The sequence below is a fragment of the Acipenser ruthenus genome, chromosome 3 (assembly GCF_902713425.1).
Source record: "Acipenser ruthenus chromosome 3, fAciRut3.2 maternal haplotype, whole genome shotgun sequence".
NCBI classification, from domain to species: domain Eukaryota; kingdom Metazoa; phylum Chordata; class Actinopteri; order Acipenseriformes; family Acipenseridae; genus Acipenser; species Acipenser ruthenus.
The window spans coordinates 54216756-54239913 of record NC_081191.1 but is presented as its reverse complement, the minus strand read 5'-3'; the positions used below and the strand labels follow the sequence as shown (position 1 = coordinate 54239913).

The following is a 23158-nucleotide window of genomic DNA, read 5'->3' as shown; positions in this document are numbered from 1 at the left end:
TAAGTGTTTTCCCTTAGCTAAGGAGAATGGTTAAGATGTTTGGTGTAACACCCTTACTTTTTAATATACTTAATTGTCACGCTTAAGTGAAATACTTAAGATGTTTTATGCAACCGGCCCCAGGTGCTTAAGTAAGCTTTTTCGTTTAACATTGCATTTTTATTCAATCTGTGTGTACTGTAGATCCGGGTGTGACAGAAGAAATATTTCTGAAGAAAACGAGGAGTGACATTTGTGATTTGTTTGAAGGAAATGAAAATTTCTTAAGAGGAAGTTCTTGCATGATTTAAATCTTGAAACTATTTTGGACAAAGTTAAAGATGCTGTTCGTATTTAACAGTGCAACTATTCTTTCCTAGGACTCAAGATAATTAGAAGATGCTACAGGGAATAATTCTGAACAGCCACCATGCACTTCAAAAACAAACCACGCTGCTACTTCCAAAGAAAGTGAAAAAATATACCAACTTAGTAGTCGAAAATGTGAGGATTACGTGCAGGCAGTGACCAGTCAACACATCCTCGGACAGAAAAAAAAAATGCCATGCAACCCAAATATTAGAATAAAAACCTGTCAGTTCCCCATCTACACCTCGACTGAGCTGAAAAATAGTGTATCATCTGAAAAAATAACCACTGAGGAAAGAAACAGAGTAATAAGAGCCACAATTTCCACAATGAGATCAGTGACACATAACCTTGAGGATGCAAGAGAACCATCCAATGAAGAACAACAACTCATGGCAAAAAGCCTCACGTGTAAGTATCCAGCACTTAAGGATGATAGCACATTAAATCCACAGACTCTAATCTCTGTCCCTGCTCCAGAGTCATAAACCGACCACATGTGCTCTGGACCCTCTCCCCACTCACATCTTCCAGGCTGCTGCCCCTGCTCTACTCCCTTTTATTTCCTCTCTCTTCAATGCCTCTCTGCTCTCTGGCTGCTTCTCCTCTGCCTTCAAACAAGCCTGCATCACCCCATCTTAAAAAACCTCTCCCTGGATCCCTCATCCCTCCAGAACTACCGTCCTGTCTACCTCCTCCCGTTCCTCTCTAAAACCTTCAAGCAAGCAGTACACCGCCAGCTCTCTGATATCCTGTCAACACATTCCCTGCTTGACCCCCTCCAATCTGGTTTTCGCCCTTCACACTCCACTGAAACTGCTCTTCTCTCCGTCATGAACTCTCTACTGGCTCACCCTCCGCCTCTTGCTCTCTTTCAACAGTTGTCCCCCAAGGCTCAGTCTTTTCTCTCTACACCCGCTCCCTGGGTCCCCTCATCTCCTCCAATGGCTTCTCGTATCGCTTCGTATGCTGATGATGCCCAGGTCTCCTTTCCCACCTCTGACTCCGACATTTCCTCCTGTATCTCTACCTATCTCTCGGCCATCTCCTGTCTCCAGACTATCATTGCTCCCTACACCCCCTCTCACCCCCTCTGCTCCTCCACCACCGGCAGACTAGCTGTACCCCCCCTCCCCCTCCTCGGATATCAGGACTGCTCAGTCCCTGACCACCTTCTGGCGCCTCCTCAAGACACACCTGTTCAGACAGCATCTGTAAACCTCAACTCTTGACTATACTGGACTATATGGCACCTAATTGTACCAGTTCTTGCATCAGCTTGTACTTGCACTGAACTGCTCCATACCTTGCCGTATTCAACTACTGCTCCTAACTATAACTGCATCTTATATCTGATTTTACTCTTATAGGTAACCGTACTCATGTTTTTTGTATTTTCTCTTATTTGGAAATCATTCTCATCCATTTATCATACTTACTACATGTTCTTACTGGACTTTACTCATATAGGCAAATATTTACTATGAGTTATAACTGCTCTTAGTCAAACTTGCTCTTACTTATACCTTACTGTATTCTTTATGTTGCTCTTACATAAATGTGATCTTATTGTACTTACATAACTGCTCTTATCTGTATTATGATATTCTGTAATGTGATATTTTATAAATGTGATAACTTGTAATGTTATATGTTATAATGCAATACTTTGTACTGTGATATTCTGTAACAATTGTAAGTCACCCTGGATAAGGGTGTCTGCTAAGAAATAATAATAATAATAATAATAATAATAATAATAATAATAATAATAAAACAACCATGGGTAATTGTTAATAAATATAAATGTAGATGTAACAATTTATAAAGTTGATCCTTCATAGGTCAATTATTAAAAGTCAACATAATATGTACAATTCAATACCATGAAGTACCTCTTAAATTGCTATTTTTTGGAAGCTGGTAGATAATACTGTTTTTTAGTATTATTATTAGTAGTAGTTGTAGTCGTAGTAGTGGTAGTATTCATAGAACTAGTAGTCAGAGGTAGTATTATTATGTATTTTTATTCAGGAAGGTTTGCTTAAACAATTAAAAAGACATTTATCAAATGTGAAACAATGATCAATAGACAAGGCCCTGTCTCTAAAAGATCAGAGAAGTCTACAACAATTAATTCAGGATTGGAAAGTGATGATTTAAAGGAAGCAGGACAACAAATATCAAATGAAATTGCAACTAAGAACCACACAAGAAGAGGTAAGATTAAAAACAGCAAATATACAGATAAATGCACTGACATCAAAATTAACATCAAAGTTATTCAAGCACTTTACAATAGCTTGTGAAACGGTGTTATAATTAACAGCCTGTAGGTAAAGTGTATCTGCAGGACAGCTTTCAGTTCTAGTACATCAGATGCATGTTCACCATTTAGGTCTTGCAAAACAAATACAATGTGTAACTGTGGCAATGTGCCCCGTCCCTGTGTGCATTTGTGTGTTGCGTGTGTAAATGTTGGTGTATAGTCATTGGTACACGGGATATAAACGGGTCTGTGTTTCACGTGTATTTAAAAAGTGTAGATTTATATTTAGGCACGAGGAGGGCACAAATCACTTCACGTGCTGGTTAAATGTAATATGTGAGCACGGGGTTGCACGTTCGCGTCCTGGGATTCAAGTGAATAATTAATTAGTAATTGAATCCCAGCACAACAGTATATATAGATGCATATTTCATTCAGTCGGGGTTGGGTGTTCAGTGAGTGGAGAACGGGATTGGAGACGGAGGTAATTGTGAAAAGAAAGCGTAAATAGTTAAATTTGCTCACCGTGTTTTATTCGTCTGTCTGTGCACTGTTTAGTTCGTTTTGTTTGTCTTTTTATTTTGGCGTATAGTGCCGTGTCCTGTTTTTTTAAATCCAAATATGCGGTTCCTGCTCTGGCCTGAGTCCTGGAGGCGCTGTAGATCCCACGCAGGACACCACGTGTCACAAAGATGGCCGGAGTGGGTGGCGTCAGACCAGAAGCAGGAAATAAACAGACAGAGATGTGTGGTTTGGTGAAGCTGAGCGAATGCTTTCGTTCAGCATTTAATAAACAGAACAGAAAATAAAAGGTTGGAACACAAAACAGGACACGGCACTATACGCCAAAATAAAAAGACAAACAAAACGAACTAAACAGTGCACAGACAGACGAATAAAACACGGTGAGCAGATTTAACTATTTACGCTTTCTTTTCACAATTACCTCCGTCTCCAATCCCGTTCTCCACTCACTGAACACCCAACCCCGACTGAATGAAATGTGCATCTATATATACTGTTGTGCTGGGATTCAATTACTAATTAATTATTCACTTGAATCCCAGCACGTGAATTAATTACGTGCAACCCCGTGCTCACATATTACATTTAACCAGCACGTGAAGTGATTTGTGCCCTCCTCGTGCCTAAATATAAATCTACACTTTTTAAATACACGTGAAACACAGACCCGTTTATATCCTGTGTACCAATGACTATACACCAACATTTACACACGCAACACACAAATGCACACAGGGACGGGGCACATTGCCACAGTAACCCATACCGATCATGTGCATCAGTCGACTCGTCAGTGTGACCACTGACAAGCAACCATACTGTTTTACCAATTCCATAATCTCCTGCTTGTGATACTCGGCAGCTTTAGGTAAGTGTTCACATCTCAGCTGGGCTGATGAAGGAATCACCCACCATTTGCTACACTCTGTCTGAAGAATTTCCGTAACTTTCGGTTGTCTAGTTTTTCAAAAGGGATATTTGCGCAAACGCCTCTGTCAGGTCAAAATTTAATAAGTAGACTTTTGGAATATGGAAGTAACCTTTTTTTGTTTCTTTGCAAGTAAAGCAATTGCAGTACTGCTCTGGATTAGCCTTTTTAGGAGACATCCAGTTTCTTGTTTACAGTGTGTAGTATTTTAATTTCCCGCTTAAATTGCATATAGTGACATGACATAATCACTGCACAGCACTGTGTGCATGGCGAATATTACACGCACATATCAGAGCTGTACAGTTTCGTTAATGTGATTTAAACAAATGAAATACAAATAATTTTGAATTTTTTTTTTTTATTTCTTAAGGATATTGTAAAAATTGCGGTATTGGGCTAATTTCACAATTTCTGCGCAGCCCGTGAAATCGTGATTTTCACCGGGCCCTAACCATAATAGCTGATGTCCTGGTTATTTTTGTGATGTCACTTTAAAGTGGGGTTTGGGGGCGGGAGCTAGGGCTCCTCTCCTCCTATTTTTCTCCTGCCTATCAAAGCTATCTACCTATTTAAGCCACATCACAATGTTTGTTCTCTCTCTTGCGTTTGCTTTTTTGCATATGTTGCAGGAAACCCTGCCGGATTCTCCTCAAAATATCTCATTCATTCCTCTATCTCATTCATTTCTCTGATGGACCGTCTACTTCTAATGCAGAGCTCTACCCAGCAACCTGATCTGCTGCCCCGGCACCATGGAGATCAAAAGGCCCCCGCCAGCAGGCTCAGCCTCCAGAGCAGCTATTTTATAAGGATCAGCCACTTGCCAAAATCTTAAAAATCCTGCACGACAACAATATCAACATCCCGGCTGGAAGCGAGCCTATGGCGTTGCTCAATAATAAATTGTACCTTTAAAACTGCTACATCCACATTGCCTCCTTCTCACAAACGCGCTTCCGCAAACTCGCTCACACAGAGTCCCAGGACAGGCTGCAGCAGCCCCTCCTTCTCCAGTCATGGTCGTCGCCTCCTCTCAGCACAGCAGTGCAGCAACCAGGAGATGCACCCAAACTCATCCTCCAGCTTCATAACAACATTTTCGAGGACATGAAGTTCCTCATTTACCCCATCATTGTCTCAATTGCCTCAATTAATACACGGCTCAATGATATGGACAAACAGATTGCTTCTCCATTACTTCAAGCCAGTATTCGCCACTCCAATCATGGCCGCCGTCTCTTCAGGTTCAGGACTTCTGGTCCCCACAGCTGACGCTCCCACCTACAACTGGGCATCAGCCGCCCTCAATGGTCCACAGCAAGCGCCTGTAGTCAGAAATCAAGTCCAGCCACCACATAGATTCTCAAAGCTATTTTCCAAGCTCATTTCATTTTAGTTTTCTGAAAAGGGAACATTTTCAAGTACAGTTCTAATTTAGACTGCTTGCAAGTACTAAGAAATGGCTGAGTTGTTGTTTCTGTCAAGTTTAATTTTTGGAAACAGGCTTCACACTGCTATTGTACTGGACTTTCCCATCCGGTATACTTCCAGTTTTCTTTCCCTCCTCCTCCCCCTCCTCTGATCTCTCTATCTCTGTTCCTCTGGAATCTACCACACTCTCTCCCTCTTCCTCCGCTAAGAACCTTGGAGTCACCCTGGACCCCTGCCTCTCTTATTCCCAGCACATCTCCACTCTGGCACGCACTTGCCGATTCTTCCTGAGCAACATCCGAAGAATCCGACCCTTCCTCACCAACTATGCTACCCAGCTCCTGGTCCAGGCCCTGGTACTCTCCCGCCTAGACTACTGCAACTCCCTCCTGGCTGGCCTCCCTGCATCCACCACCCGTCCGCTCCAGCTCATCCAGAACTCTGCTGCCCGCCTGGTGTTCTCTCTGCCTCGCTTCGCCCACGCTACTCCACTACTCCGCTCGCTCCACTGGCTCCCGATCACCGCTCGCATCCAGTTCAAGACTCTTGTACTAGCCTACAGATGCCTTGACCAGACTGCACCCAGCTACCTCCAGACCCTCATCTCTCCCTACACCCCAACTCGACCTCTCCGCTCCGCCTGCACTAGAAGACTGGCTCTACCTCCGCTACGCTCCCCTGCCTCCAGAGCCCGCTCCTTCTCCACCCTTGCTCCGCAGTGGTGGAATGACCTTCCTACAGATGTCAGGACTGCCCAGTCCCTGACCACATTCCGGCGCCTCCTTAAGACTCACCTCTTCAAACAGCACCTGTAGAACTCCTCTGTTTGTATCCTGGGACACTATCACCCTTCATTTAAATGTGCTTTATTTTGCTCTTATCTGTCCCCTATTTTACTGCATTTAATCCTGTACTTCAGAATACTGTAATCTGCCAAGTGTTTAACCTGTAGTATTTTGTATTTAATCATATCCTGATGTAACTATCACTATTTAATCATATCCTGATGTAACTATCACTATTATCTGCTGTATTATTGAATTGCGGTTTGTCACACTTGAACAAAAGTTATTGTATTTCTTGCTCTTATTGTATTACTTGTATTGTAACACTTGAAATGTATTTGCTTATGATTGTAAGTCGCCCTGGACAAGGGCGTCTGCTAAGAAATAAATAATAATAATAATAATAATAATAATAATAATAATAATAATAATAATAATAATAATAATTTTCACTGCTACTGAACTAAAGATATTTTCATAATTTCGATTTTCCCCCGGCAAAGTCCAATTTTTCACTCGCGCCCTGCCCCTGCTCACTCAGCAGCACCAGCAACGCTTTGTCAGCAATAAACACTCATTTAGATGGCTTAGACAATCACTCCAGCACCATTGCAGTTCCTCCTTCAGCCTCTCATGTGCCAATCTCCGCCCCTCTTTCATTACATCTTCTGTTTCAGCGGCTCCATTGCTCACCCCATCCCAGGCAGCTCCGGCCCTGCCCCCATCTATCAGCATTCCAGAGTACAACCTGGTTACAGCATCTGCTTCAGGCTCTCAATCAGCAGCCACCATCCGACATCATGCCCTCTCCCCATTGATCCAAAGGCAAGTAATAGAAAAAACCAAGTTCCATACACGAGACACACATACGCTCAGCACCGCCCCGAGGTCGCAGACACACATACACTCCGCACCGCCCCGCGGTCACAGACACACATACGCTCCACAACGCCCCGCGGTCACAGACACACATACGCTCCACAACGCCCCGCGGTCACAGACACACATACGCTCCACAACGCCCTGCGGTCACAGACACACATACGCTCCACAACGCCCCGCGGTCACAGACACACATACGCTCCACAACGCCCTGCGGTCACAGACACACATACGCTCCACAACGCCCCGCGGTCACAGACACACATACATTCTGCACCGCCCCGCAGTCACAGATACACACATATGCTCTGCACCGCCCCGCGGTCATAGACCCACACAAGCGCTTCACTGCCTCGCAGTCACAGACTTGCCCTACTTTTAAAGCATTGGTTGGCCCCCTTCATAATCTCCCTCTGTCCCATTCATAGGCAAAAACCTTCGTTCTGCTTCCTCCGAACCCAGAATCACAGAGTCTCTAATCCAAGTTGAGATGGACACGAATTCATGGCCGGCTCCTTCCCAGCTCTGTTCCCCGTCTTCAGAATTAGCCCCATCGCAATAGCGACCCGCAAAATATCGGGGAATGTACCTAATCATTGATCTTTCCGCCCCGAGAGGCAGTTACAGGCTCAACACCCTAATTCCCCACGATCAATTCTCCCTTCGTTACATTACAGCTTCTGACGCTATTAAATCCATCAAAGCAGCAGAAGACAACTTTCTCCTTATATCCCCACCTTTGGAGCCCCTCACTCAAGCAATCTTCAATCTGTGATCCCTCTTTTCTTCAGTAGGCGTCCCACCCTCAAGATAAACCACCCGACTAGAATTCCTCAGAACCACCCAGGACACTTTCAAATCCGAAACCAGCCTCCCACTCAACAATCATGGAACGCATTTGTCAGTTCATTAACAACTGCAAAGTATCAAAATCTCTAAACGCAACCCGTTATCTCCTCACTTCAATTTCGCAATTGGCATTATTCCCAAGGCAGAACATTCACATCGCGCCTTCTCGCTCTCGCCTGGATTCTCACGTAAAAATATCTTTCAGAAGCAAGAAACTTCCTCCAAAGCTTCCAGCGCTCCAGCTTTCCTCCAATACTCGGATCATGACAGCCAATTCCGCAGTCAAGGCTAATGCTAATTCTAATATGTCCGTTCATTCTGTCAAATACTACAAGCATTAATACATGGTGAGAGACGTGGTACGAGACTGGAAATCTGTCTTAATTATGAGTTAAGGAGATTTATAAGCACATTTTAAAACCATCTTCCACCTTCTGCACAGGTATTATTTCTATAAATATACATAAAACCTACATTTATTCAGTTATTTGATTATTAATTAGACATGTTTTATTGTTTTTTCATTGCAAAAATCTGCAGCAAAATCACTACTGCACCTCAGCATTTATTATGCAATAATGAACTTTCTAGCATTCTGTGCTTTATCTTTATTTGGATAACTGGTGAAAAAAAACACTAAATTCCAATAATGTTTCAGCTAAGCACATTATTATTATAATTATATTTTTATTTTTTTACTGTTTCAGGATGATGACAATCTCAATGCTAAATTCAAGCACCCACCCAGTGTTAATTTTTAATTCCACTTCAATTCTTATGGCTGTTGGTGGGAAGCTACTTGCAAGCTTAGAGAGGCCAGACTGGACCCGTGCCTCCCTTGGCGTTGTTGCCGTTCACTACGTTTTCTTACTAACTTACCCTCCTGCTTCTCCTTCATACAGATGCATGTATTTGGAGATAAAATAGATATAAAGGACACGACAAAGCATTCTAAGACTTTCATTGAGGGATTTGATCATTTTGTGTCCCAGTAGCAATTTTGGCCTCTCAAAGGTGAATATATAGTTTTAAGAAAGATAATGAGAATAGTTTTCTTAACTAGTAAGATATGTTTTCTTATTTTTTTCTTAGACATTTTCTTATGTGGCTCCAACTTTTATGTTCTTATAAAATTAATTCTTATTTCAAGATTTTTTTCTACTTTTAAGAAAACCATTTTTTGCAGTGCAACTGGATTAGCAGTAGAGCATAATACTGTATGTATGAAGGGTAAATGACCCTTGATATTGGAAAACTGATCTTAAACTTAAGCTACAACCCTATCTACATTTGACAGTCTAGGCATTTACTATGTCATAGAAAATGTAGAGCATGTTCTGTTTCTTAAGCACATTTTTATTTGTATCAGTTTATTGTCATTTACAAATGTATTATGCCATACTGTGGCTGATGTTGCACTGTGTTGTATTTTTCAAATATATTGTACCAAGATGTGGGTGACCATGTGTTGCATTGCTGCAGAGCTATTTTTTTGCAGTGTGTTACAAAGCAATACAAAAATACAATACTGAGAGACTCACTTGTTTCTCAGTGAGGATGACACGTCCCAGTAGCTGGTCTTCAAGCCCCTTCATTGTCACGGTGAAGTCGATGACGGCTGTTCTGGCACTAATCTCTGGAGTATAAGCTGGGTTAGCTAGTTTGGTGGTTATATAGAGTGTGAACCCCTTCATGACATCAACCTCTTTGTCACCCACTTTTACCTATTGACAACAACAAGATTGTAATCAAGGAGGGTGGATGGCTGAAAGAATACAATTTTAAAAAAACCTGAAGTATAAAATGAAGAGCAAAATCAGTTCCACATGTAGTGATAATGATAATCCAACTGGCCTGTTAAGAATTAAGATGGCAAAAATCTCACACAGCACACAGTCTGTTAATTCCTTTCATGTAGTCTTTCTAATATACTGCAGCTTCACTATTTTCCATGTAATTATGCATGACATCTGTTTATCTTCTTGAATTAATAATCTCCATGTCTCTTGTCTTTAAAATCACAACTATATTGGCTGTACTTCAGGTTTTTAATAAACTGTTGCTTTTCTTGTGAGTGTAATGGGCAGTGTTGTGTGATGCATTGTCATTATGGATTGCACAGTGGGTTAAGACAGGGTTCAGTGTTGTGCGATGCATTGTCATTATGGATTGCACAGTTGGTTAAGACAGGGTTCAGTGTTGTGTGATATACTGTCATTATGGATTGCACAGTGGGTTAAGACAGGGTTCAGTGTTGTGTGATATACTGTCATTACGGATTGCACAGTGGGTTAATACAGGGTTCAGTGTTGTGTGATGCATTGTCATTATGGATTGCACAGTTGGTTAAGACAGGGTTCAGTGTTGTGTGATATACTGTCATTACGGATTGCACAGTGGGTTAAGACAGGGTTCAGTGTTGTGTGATGCATTGTCATTACGGATTGCACAGTGGGTTAAGACAGGGTTCAGTGTTGTGGGATGCATTGTCATTACGGATTGCACAGTGGGTTAAGACACTGTCTTCCAGGATGCAGGGTCAATGCCTGTTACACTTGCAACCAAAAATCTTACCCCTTAAAACATGATGTCACATCGCAGTAGATAGGTCATAAAGTCTGAATAAGTAAAATAGGTAAGGCTGTGGGCTATTTTGACCAAGCATTTACCCTTGTGTACAGTAGCATCATTTTGTAAAATCAAGCTAGCACTGTTACATAACTAACAAGAAACAACAAAGGTGTGTGAAGAAGCTCTAAAAAAATGTCTGGTCTTACAAAATTTAAACTTTAGAACATCAGTGCTTGTTTTTTTCTTAGAAAAAAAAATAAACTTGTGTAACTTTGTCGTGTGACAATGTATTAGCCAATAGGGTTGCCATGTAAGGCTTTAATAATACATACTGCAATTAAATAATGATATTTTTAAATAAAATGTGTAGTTAAATGCCATTAACACACACATATTAATGTTACATAGTATTACCAACAGAAATCTATGTGTCTGGTACTGCCATTATATTACAAGAAACATGGCATGATACTGTAATTCATCCAATTCTTACTTTGTAAGTTGAACCAGATTTAATAAAGTTTTTCTCCAAAATATTATCCAGAGCTGGGTCCAATTCCTCCCCAACATCCTCTATCAGTAAAGGTCTTCCCAAGGACAAGCAGTCTTCCAGGTGGCTCCTAAAATACTTGTGGTTTAATGAGGTTACCTGCAACACACAAGAGCAAACAGATGGTGATTTATGTCAGGGTGAGATATTCTGAAATGTTTAAGAAACTAATGAAGAGATTTCAAACAAAGTGAGATGTCATGGTTATATTTTTCAGGAAGGGAGCAGGTCGCTGTATTTTGGTCTGGATGGTACTTTTAAATAATGGAATTTGGAACACCAGACAATTCTGGAGTAAAGGACTCTGCACTAGGGTAAGGCAGTTATATGCTTAAACTTAGACTAGAGATAGCAACAGGCACATAGAGACATGTTTTAAAATATGGACAGAAGGGTCATTCCAAGAGATGTGCTTAACTCTGCTCACTCTTGGAAAAGACTTCTTGTTAAGTTTTGAATTAAACTTGCTGCACACTTCGCTGGACAGCGCTCCCCGGATGCCTTTTCAGACACAAAAATCAATAACAGCCGGTTCACCAGATGTATGGGAACAGCCTACTGTATAACAAAACTCAAGGCAAGGTGAACCTGGAAGTGATAATCTTTTATCAAAGGATTCCCTGCCTGACTTCATAATGAATCAGGCAGCAAGGCTCTGTGCCATCTATCTTAATGTATTGAAAGCTTCAAGTTGAACAATGGATTCACTGACTATCATAATAAAGCAGGTGGCTTTGCTCTAATCTATTGATTTTCTTGCTTGTTTAGATTTAATTGGTAGATATATGTTACAATTAAGTCAAATTCAGTTTTAACTTGATTTATGTATTTATTTGCTCTTAAGTAACCTTCTTTTCTACTGTAGATGGTTAAGAAGAAATAACCAGCTATGATAGGTGTGTTTTAACTGTGACGTACCTTACTGTATGTTTGTTTTTAAAATTAGCAGCATGTATTGTATGTTATAAAATGGCTTGGATAAATGAAGTGCTGTGATTGGCTTAACACGATCACATGACGTTGAGGTAAGAACATCATAGACCAGGGGTTCTGAAACTCGGTCCTGGGGACCCCCTGTGGCTGCTGGTTTTCATTCCAACTGAGCTCACAATTACTTAACTATACCCTTAATTGAATTAATAATTTGTTTAATAAGACATTTTTACTTGTTTTCAGCTCTTAAACCGTTGCAGTTCAAGTTACTTATCAAATGGTATAGCTAACTTGAAATATGCAACTGTTCAAGAGCTCGGTTGGAATGAAAACCAGCAGCCACAGGGGGTCCCCAGGACCGAGTTTGAGAAGCCCTGTCATAGACCAACTTACTTACCTGATCTATTAATATTACTACACCTTAATAGTAACAATTATCTAAACAGTGTTTCTGTAGGTAAAAATGTCAGCATACAACTGAAACAGCATGTAAATCACCCAACAAACAATGTTTTTTTCATCTCTGTCACTAAGAATTGCAGTAAAAATGGCAAATATACTGTGGTATTTAGTCAGGGAACAGAACAAAGAAAACGCCGAGGTAAGCAGTAGCAGTAACACTTTATTCAAAAGCCATCCGAGAAATCACCATGCAAGCCTCACTTAGCATGTAATATATATGCAGCAGCAGCACCTACTTATTAAACTAAATATCGCCTTATAAAACTGAATAGTGAGTATGCAATGTTTAAATTATAGACACAACAGATACATCTCACCACTACCCTCCGATTTCAGAAACATTTAAAATAAAATTAAAATCTCTCCTGCTCTCTTCTGACACAAGTGTTGGGCTTTTAAACAGTCGGGTTCGGCATAGAATTCTATTGTGGTTGCCGCGGACGGGAAGGGCTGCGGCACTCCGCAAACTGACACGGAAATCGTTTACTCCACATATCATCTAATGCTGGTTTACAATCTAGGGAAATTATGTCGATTACCGGCCATCGATGTGAAAACAGCCTCTGAAATTATTGGTCAGCTTTCCCTGAACACCGCAAAACCTGAGTAGGATCATTTCCTACACACACACAAAAACACTTGGAAGCTCCTCCCTTGATGTCAAGTGCCAGTGCAGTGTTTAGCTGTTCCGTGAATCCTCTCAAAGATGTGGGAAATCAGTCTGCTTTCAATTCCCAAATGCCATTTTATCTCGAAAATGTTACTATAAAAATGGGAATGTTCAATGTAATGTTTATGGCAAATAAAAAAGTACAAAATATAAGTATTCAGGGACTATTTTTTTTTTTTAAAAAAAGCTAGTTTGTGTAATTTTTTTTTTTTTTTAAATGTACCCATTTTATAAGTGAAATAACCCACTCCAGGGTGTGTGGTAAGACCATTGTTATCGCACTTCCTGGGTGGTTGAAGGGACGGCCTGCAGCCTTGTGCATCACAAAGCACCAGGGCGTGCAGTAAGAATTGTCTTACAGCACATCCTGTTGTGGGTTATTTCTTATGTATTCATCTTGTCAAACAAAAAAAGATTTAGGGGGTTATTTTTTTCACATGGCTGAACAGTTTTTCATTACGTTGACGTAACCTGATCATGTAACTTTTCAAAACTCAATAGATGCAACCTATCTAAAATCCAAGTCAAACTAGGGTTTTCTATATTGTAAAATACAATTAAAGTCTGCAGTAGATATGTTCGAGATTGTATACTTCAAAATAGATAAAGCCTACAGTACATCATGGTAAAATTACACTATTAGTCTTGGGCTGTGTGCGCATTGCATTCTGGCCTAATTACACATGATTTCACAAACAGCTCACAACACAAAATTATTTACAAGAATATTCTAAAATTCGTTGACTAATTTGAAGGTAATTTAAATAATGAATCCGTACAGCATCAGATCAATCTAAGCTACATAATGTATACAGTACATTCTGTTCTTTCTGTTACATTGGAAATGTCCATAGAATTTTTTTGTTATCCATAATGTAAAAAAATAATGTAGTTACAGTGCAGGTCCATTTTGGCAGTTTCCACAAAGAAACAAATATTCATAAGGGATACGTTTGTGTGTCAAACAATTACTTTAAGGTAGCTGAAGGTATGTGAACATAAATGTATACAATCAACATTTGAAAATTGATTTGTTGAACAAACACATTACAATCACCTAACGTTATAAACATACATTACTACTGCATAGAACACCAGGCAAGTTTACCATAGAGTTAAATAAGCCCTAAAATGTCAGCTAGACATTCACTATTTACTAGATACAAAAGATGTTTTGATTGTCACAGGAAATGTCTGCAACCACTATACAGTTGCAGAGTGTGACATGAATAAGAAAGAGAGAAACAGGCTTAATTGAAAGCAAGAGAGTCACACTCCCTGTCTTTACCTGGAGTTCATTGTTCTTTTCTCTATTTTTAATCCAAATCTTGCCTTGGCCCTGAGGATCGATGAGGAGGGGGTATCGGGAGGCTTTGGTCACAATGATGCCATTCTGAATGGAGAGGTCATCGTTTGGGAGCCCCTGGAGGTTCCACTCACCGATGGTAGCATTGTCGACCAGCATGCTGATGAGATTCAGCTCCTTCAGGACAGATAATTCGAATTTGTTTCAAGCTATAACTTAAGCCTTTTAAAGATCTTGGCATAAACATAGATGCATATCAGGCTATACCTCAACATGAATGCTCATTTGGCAAGGTCTTTGTAGGAAATTAAGCTTTTCAGAAGCATTTTGATTAGTGCTATGGAGGGCACAACTCACAACATTAGGTCTAAGTTATCCTAAGGCATACTTTTAGCCTGTGGTCCAGAAGAATGTGCTAAATCAGGACCCTGACACAGTCAGTTCTTTTAAGAACTATACTAATACCATATAAAATCCCCTCCATAAAACAGGGAAATGTTGTAGATGGCAGCATTCAATCTCTGGCTCACTTAGGGTGCCTAGGTACAACTCTGAAATGACAACTAGAACAAAAGTCTCCATGGTGACCATGTTTTCACAGCCAGAACATCTACAATAATGACAATGGATATGCAGTTCCTTACATCGCTGTAGGGGATCTTGTAGGTGCTCATCTCTTTCTTCCACAGCTGCAGTAAGAGGTTCCTGTACTCCTGGTTGAAGGGCCCTGAGTAGGAAAGGAATCCAGTGGCCAGCAGCACATCCCCCACCAGCCGATTGATCTGATTCTGGAAGTGTTTGCTGCTTTCTGTCCATCGGATCTATAAGAAAGAATGCATAAATATATATTGTAGCGTTCTGTGCTATGGAAGTGAAACTGACTCGGGGAGACCAGATGGGATTCGAAATAGGCTTTTTAAATTGTTAACTAAAATGAAACCAATGAACAGCGAATCCCTGTTTGGGCCGGGGTTCACGCCAAAATAAATCTAAAAACTAATTCTCTCCCTCACTACACTTTCACTCACTTTCTTCTCATACACTCCTCCATTATCTCACTGTTTTGCAGTTAGGTGCTCTTTTCACCTTTCCCTCTGTCCCTCACAGTTCCTTCTCCATCCAAGTCCACACACGCTCTCCCGCTCATGGCTATCCCCCCTCCTACTTATAGCCTCCGGGGGACCCACCCAGTACACGCACACACCCACACTAACGCATGCACACCCATACACACACTAAAGACATGCCCCGTACAATACACAGAACATTAAACGAAACATAACAAACAAGACAAACACAATGTCCCGGATGCCGCCATCGCCAGGGTCGTTACAATAATAATAATAATAATAATAATAATAATAATAATAATAATAATAATAATAATAATAATAATAATAATACTAATAATACTAATAATAATATCTTTATCATTATACAGCGCCTTTCATACTGGACCACCGTCACAAAGTGCTTTACAGATGTAAGCTGTGAACTGTGCATTATATGCAGTCACGTACAACAGGAAATTGATTTAACATCTCATCCACAGGACTGAGCACAAGGAAGTTAAGTGACTTGCTCAGGGTCACACAGTGAGTCAGTCAGTGGAAGAGGTGGGATTTGAATCTGTGATCTTCTGGTTACAAGCCCTGGACTTTAACCACTGGACCACACTGCCTCCTAATATTGATGTCGCTTGTCAAAAAATGTGTTGTGCTTCATTGTGAAACTGCTGCTTATTTTAATTATATTTTTAAATGGCATAGTGGAATTGTCAGGTGGATTTATAAGATTTGAGGGCATTCTATAGCTTTTTTAATAATGTACTCTTTAAATAATTATAAAGTTGCAATTTTAAACTCGATGAGGGCAGTGGCATTGTTCATCTTCCTGCTTACATTCTCTCCCCCTAGACCCTCGATGAGGGCAGTGGCATTGTTCATCTTCCTGCTTACTTTCTCTCCCCTGAGCCCTCGATGAGGGCAGTGGCATTGTTCAACTCCCTGCTTACTTTCTCTCCCCCGAGCCCTCGATGAGGGCAGTGGCATTGTTCATCTTCCTGCTTACTTTCTCTCCCCCGAGCCCTCGATGAGGGCAGTGGCATTGTTCATCTTCCTGCTTACTTTCTCTCCCCCGAGCCCTCGATGAGGGCAGTGGCATTGTTCATCTTCCTGCTTACCTTCTCTCCACCTAGACCCTCGATGAGGGCAGTGGCATTGTTCATCTTCCTGCTTACCTTCTCTCCACCTAGACCCTCGATGAGGGCAGTGGCATTGTTCATCTTTCTGCGGCAGGCATCGGCGTCATCCAGCAAGGTCTGCTTCTCTCTCATGGCCGTGTCGTACATGGCCTGCACCTCGTCAAGCTCCCGCTGCTTCTCGTCAAGCTGCTGCTGCGCGTTGTTCAGCTCTGTCTGAGCAACTATGAGACGGGCTTCTTGCAGGGCTAGATTTGCCTAAAAGTGTAATCAAAGAAATATTGTAAATCATTTTAAATATTTGATATCATGTTTCGACCACAGGGTTCAGTGATATGTATTTTGCACTTTACAGTATTTTGTATGGGGGGAGGGTCTAAAGAGGACATAGTTCAGAGATACAAAAATACATTTAAAAGTGTCTGCTACAGTGGCATCAATAGGAACTATTGATGTTATCTTGGTTAAGTTACTGTACACACTGAATCAGAACACGCTATGCTGTGGTTTACATGCAAAAATAAAGTCTAACCTTTTTTCACACTATTTTGGTTGCATCTTTTGGGTAACTCTGGTTTACATGTAGTTTTCTTTTAGGGATACTGTCTGTCTGTTTATTCCTGCACTGCATCACCTCTGCACCTATACATAATCAGCAACCACTTTGCCACACCATGATAGTGCACAGTGAATTGCATCTTATTGCTAAGGAACAGAGAAGTCAAAGCTTAAAGCAATCAGCTATCCGATAACCAAACATGAAAAACAAAAGTGTAAAAGGATGAAAAAAATATCTTTCTTTGCTTTGCAAAGGTCTTCGTTATTTATTGCAAAGGGCTGCATTTTTTACTTTGTAGTAGCGTCAGTATTTTTTTATAACCTTGCTTGTAAAACTACTAAACTATAAAGCACTATCATTTTATGAGTCACCTGCAAATGGCAATAATTTAAAATGTTGAATAAACAGTGTTATATAAAAAAAAAATCCTTTGTATTGCTTATTTTTTTCTGTTTGGTCAAAGAATTTATATTATTATTATTTATTTCTTAGCAGACGCCCTTATCCAGGGCGACTTACAATCGTAAGCAAATACATTTCAAGTGTTACAATACAAGTAATAAAATAAGAGCAAGAAATACAATAACAATAACTTGCCAGAATCTTGCCAGGGTTACATTCAGGAGATCTCTGTTGTTCATAAAGACTTGCTTGGCACGGTTTAGTTATAGTACAAAATTGCGTGAGGTTATGTAAAAAACTGGATCTTGTGAAATGTAAAAATACGTTTTCAAATTACTCATAAGTATAATTTAGTGATCTCCTTCCTAAAAAATGTAAAATTATCAGTGGTAGTCACAACCCTCAGGAACAAGGATGAGAAATAATTTTATAAATATAGTGTATGGTTTTGATGTTACACCAAATGAATGGTTTGATGGGTGCACAGGCTTGTCTACTTCAGATTCCTTACTAGAATCAGTGTGAAAAAATACTTTTCTTTCGGGTCGATAAGCTTTCTTAGTTATGTAAAGCAATTCAGTGTGCTCTCCGGCAAAGCCTGCGCTTTGAATGGTATACAGGAATTGAAACTTTAGATACTGAAAAGTATTTTTATTACCTTTGGGCTTAATGAAATGCATTTTGACTGGGGAGTCATCCCTGAAGTTTCTCCTATAAATATTTCACTACAGTTAATATTTTGTTATTTTCTGTTTAGGTTTATGAACAGTTTGGACAATTTAGTATGATTTCTGTTAAGCTTTGTACTTGTGATCGCCAAATCTCCCGTAAAACTGAAAATCACTCGTCTAGCTTTCCGTCTATCTAACGTTACTTTTGTTTTAAAACTTGTATTGGCGACAACTAAATAAAACAATTCCTGATTGGTTGTTGAAGCCTTTGGAGATGTCAGTCATTTAGTAAGCAACCAATGGTTGTTTAAAAACCGTTAAACCAACACATCATCATTCATATATAAATGACGCCGTAATGGAGGGATTAAACTACTGTAAAAATCATCATTTAAGTATAATTTAAATTTAAATAGCATTTGTATGGGCAGAACTTTTTTAAATATAGTATTTTATGCTATTTTATTTTTATCAACAAATACATTTTTAAAATGCAGTATGTTTGTTTTTACCCCTGCAGAGAGAGAGGGGGGTATTGAACAGATCTAAAGCAGAAATCATCTTAACAAACAACGGTATGCAGTTCATTACATTCTGTGACCAAGCGCTGCTGTTGAGTGGCATGTGAGGTGACGTCACAGACCAGGAAGTAACAGAAACAATGAATGGGCGGGTGAAGCTGAACACAATGGCGCTCAGCGTTTTTATTAAATAAATAAACCAAAACAAACAAAAAGATTTAAAGAAACAAACAAACAAACACCACAAAACAAAACGGCGCGTTGGCCAAACAAACCGAAACTAACAAGTATCGTGCTGGTTTTTAGCCAGCACGTATATAGCAATTGTTAATTCTCTTTGTACTCCTACAGACTTACATCTCTCCTCTGACACTCTCTCCCCCCAGTGCGGACAGCTGCAGGTTCTTATATTCTGGCCGAGGGGCTAACTAGCTGTTAATTGTCGTATTACCCCTCAGCCACAGTCTGCATGAGTTTAGTAAGGCTGCGTGACTGTCAGCTAGTTAAATAAATCACTAGCTGATCAGTCACGCATCCTCACGAGGTTTTTAAACACAAAATAACAAATAACAAAAATCGGCTTTCGCCGTAATAAACAAATCATAATAAAAAAATAAACAAAAGGGCAGGACACTCCGCCACACATTCCTAAAACCATTAGATTATATACAGGGCTTCTTTTTTTACAGTTTTTATTAATTTCATTTTTTGGTGCTTAATTTTAGCTATTTTTGTAATAGGTTTTTGTTTTTTTTTTACTGGGAAAGGGGTAAAGTCAACATGAATTGAGTAATTTTTTCCAGTGTTTTCCTGCTGTTTTCCAGTGTTTATTGGCTATACACCGATTTCATTTTATTTTTTGTTTTGTATCAGGGGTGTTTTATTTGTTTTTTATCAGTTAAAACCAAAAATCAGAAGCCCTTGTTATATAGGAGAACCCGAATCTCAGTGTGCCATTCTGTAAAGAATGAATAGCTGCCCTTAGCACTCTCATATAAAAATCCACGGTTTAGTGTATAGTAACTAGAGAAAAAGTATAGGGTAAACCCACATTATGGTATATGTATGTCAAAGGGTAGACGGAGTGGCTGCCCTTAGCACTGTGGTCCCAAAACAAGGGTTGTGGTGATCTATGGCATTCAGTCTATAGAACCTTGTGAAAGTATGGGGGGTTGCCCATACTGCAGCACTGCATATGTCAGCGACATAATACCCAAGAGGTTGCAAGGCCTCTTGTGGAATGGCCAATGACCTTCTCTGGTGGGGGCAGGTTGGCTAGATCATAGGCAATCCAGACAGTGTCCACAATCCACTTCGACAGCCGCTTTACACAGGGCTTGTCAGTGGAACTTAGACCCATAGCAGATAACAATCTTCTCTGTTTGACACCAAAGTCAGGTCAACATAGTACGCTAATGCCATAACTGGGCAGAGCATTTGGAGCTTCCTCTCCCCGTCAGATTGGAAAGGTGGTGGATGAAAAGCCTCCAACTCCACTGACTGGTTGACATGAAAAGCAGAAAAAATTTTAGGGAGGAAAGCAAGGTTAGTTCGGAGCGTGACCTTACTCTTGGCCTCCGTGAAAAATAGGCAGGCTTTGGCAATGGGAAATGCTTGCATTTCACCTACTCACTTCATGGAGGTGCTTGCTAGTGAGAAAACCGCCTGCAAAATAAATGACCTTAAAATAAATATTTCAGCTCTGCTAAATGCAGGGGCACGAATGGTGGTTTTGTAAGCGCATTAAGAACCACATTCATTCGCCAGCGAGGGACAAGGTCCTTCCTAGGAGGACACAACCTCTGAGCTCCCTTCAAAAACGATCCTGCCAGGAAGTGAGCTCCTGGGGAAACATTCTATTTTAATATGGCAAGCTGAAATAGCTGCCAGGTAGACCTTGAGAGTAAAGGGAGATTTCCCCTTGTTAAAATGTCTTGCAAAAATTGCAGTACGGCTGCAATGGGGCAAGTGAGGTCCAGACCACGAGACAGACACCAAGTCTGGAAAACTCCTCATTTAAACCCGTACAGGAAATGCGTAGAAGTGGCATTCTGGAGGGTTGCAATAACCTCATCCGAGAAACCGAGTTGGCTTAGTTGCAGCCGCTCAGGGGCCAAACTACAGACTTGCTGAGTCGGGAAGCCACAGGGTCCCCTGTGCCTGGCTGAGCAGGTTGTGACAATCAGGCAGTTCCCAAGGCTGGCAGTGCTGAGAACCAGGCTCTCCTGGGCCAATTCGGGGCTACCAGGAGCACCCGAGTCTGTTCTTCTCTGATTTTCTCCAGGCACAGCGGTAGCAATGCCAGCGGTGGGAAGGCATAAAGCAGAGCCTTGGACCAAGCAGGCAGTTAGCCTCTGGACTCTGTCGTCCGACAGAGCAGCGATCTTAGCCTGGAGTCCAAATACACACCAAGATAAATGGCTGTCTTGGAAGGTGTCAGACAGCTTTTGTGGTGGTTCACTGAGAGTCCCAGTTATTGCAGGTGACCAGTGACCAGCTCCGTGTATAACACTGCCTGTGTGGGTGACTGGAAAGAAAACCGCAAGTAATTGCTGTGGCCGGGTTTTATGGGGATGTGGAAATAGGCATCCTTGAGGTCCACCATGGTGAACCAGTCATTTGGCCTCACTGCCTGCAACAGCTTTTGCGTTGTCAGCATATGGAGTAAAAACCCTCCCTCTTGTGAGAGGGTGTACAATGGCGATGGCCTGCTTTTTTGTGAGAGGGCTGACACCTCCTGAGACACTAAGATAGCATCTTGTGGATTCATGACCATTGTTGTGGTCACGCCCCGAAATGGGGGAGACTGTGCTGGAACTGTATAGAGTGAATGGTCTGAATGGTGGTGAGCACCCAGGCATCTGTGGTGCATGATCGCTAGCAATCTAAATGGATCTGTAGCAGCAAAGTCCTAGGGTTGTTGGGTCGCCAAGAGCAGGGCCCCTTTTCCTTGTTTGGGCGTCGGATGGTGCTTGTTGCCTTGCCCCACATGTTGAGGGGCCGGAAAAGGGTTTGACGCAGTTTTCTTCGTGGAAGCAGTGGCAGAATGTGCCGGCTTCAGGGTCTGTGGGTGCCTAGGCCACCAGTGCGTCGCTAGAAGCTTATGAGCTAGGGTCCTCTGTTTAGGAAGAAGGCAAGCCAGATCCTTAGAGGACTCCTGTGTCAGGTGAGAATACTGCAGCATCTCATCCACAGCGGTTCCAAACGTGTGCCCTGGTGTAAGTGGTGCAACAAGCAAAGATGCTTTGTCCAATTAAGGACACAGGCATGAGAGAACCAGAGTTGCCTCTGGGCAGCCACCAGCACTGTGATGTTCCTGCCCAAAGCTTGCCTGCTGTACTAAAACAGCTGGAGCAGATGGTCATTGCCAGGCGCAGCTCGTCCAACCGCTTGGATGATGGCCAATGGTCCGCTGACAATGACTGCAGTAATGTAGACTAGTATGCTACTAGAAGCCTCATAGCCTTTCTTAAGCAGCACTTTGGTGACGTGACATTGCTTGTTAGCATGAGAAAGCAATGCCAGATTGGGCATCTGGACCAGCGAAGCAATGGAAGACTCAACAGGCGGGAAGTGGGCAAGGTCCAGCTTCTCCACATCGTGCACCCCATAAAGGCTGCCAATCGCTCGGGAGACAGCAAGGGCGGTTGCCGGGTGGCCCCAGGAGGACTGCACCTCCTGCAAAAATTCAGCCAGTACAGTGCAGCAGTGTTTGCCCCCTCCCCATCTGAGGATGCGGAATCTGATGTCGTTGTCTCTTGCGATGCCCCCTCCATGTCACAGGGCAACTGCAGCCCTGCAGGTGCCCTAGCCACCAGAAATGGAATCTAGACATTCCCTCTTTTGACTAGAGGGTATTACTAGTGAATGTATAGAGTTTATTCATTTGGCTAAGAACCTGGTCTATGCCCATAGAGGACGTGGAGCGACAGGCTACAGTGCCGGTGTAAGGTACACAGCATGCTTCTTCGACTACCGGGCATGTCTGCTTTCCATCATCTGCATGAAAAACGGGGCACACGAGACAGGAAAATCGCGGTATCTCAAAGCTTCTTTTTTTTTTTTTTTTTAAACTTGTGTTTGTTAAATTTTTGCTTTTAAACAACTCAAACAGAACGAAATATATTTATATATATATATATATATATATATATATATATATATATATATATACATACACACACACACACACACACACATAACATTAACATTGAGATACATAAGGTTATAAATGATAGTACTTAAATATCAGAATAGCAATACTGTAATAACAGTCAAAGTGAAATAAAATAG

The 23158-nt window shown here is 41.3% G+C and overlaps 1 protein-coding gene across 2 annotated transcripts in view; it reads right to left on the bottom strand.

Annotated features, from left to right (window-relative positions):
• The window catches only part of dnah5l (dynein, axonemal, heavy chain 5 like), a 278602-nt gene that overhangs the window by 46455 nt on the left and 208989 nt on the right, over window positions 1–23158 (bottom strand). For both annotated transcript variants that reach the window (XM_033992608.3, XM_033992607.3), the window contains exons 61-65: window positions 16752–16970; window positions 15157–15333; window positions 14495–14689; window positions 11085–11240; window positions 9562–9744 (exon numbers count right to left, since the gene is read on the bottom strand). In XM_033992608.3, the coding sequence (XP_033848499.1) occupies window positions 9562–9744; window positions 11085–11240; window positions 14495–14689; window positions 15157–15333; window positions 16752–16970 (930 nt within the window). The remainder of the gene's footprint in view (window positions 1–9561; window positions 9745–11084; window positions 11241–14494; window positions 14690–15156; window positions 15334–16751; window positions 16971–23158) is intronic.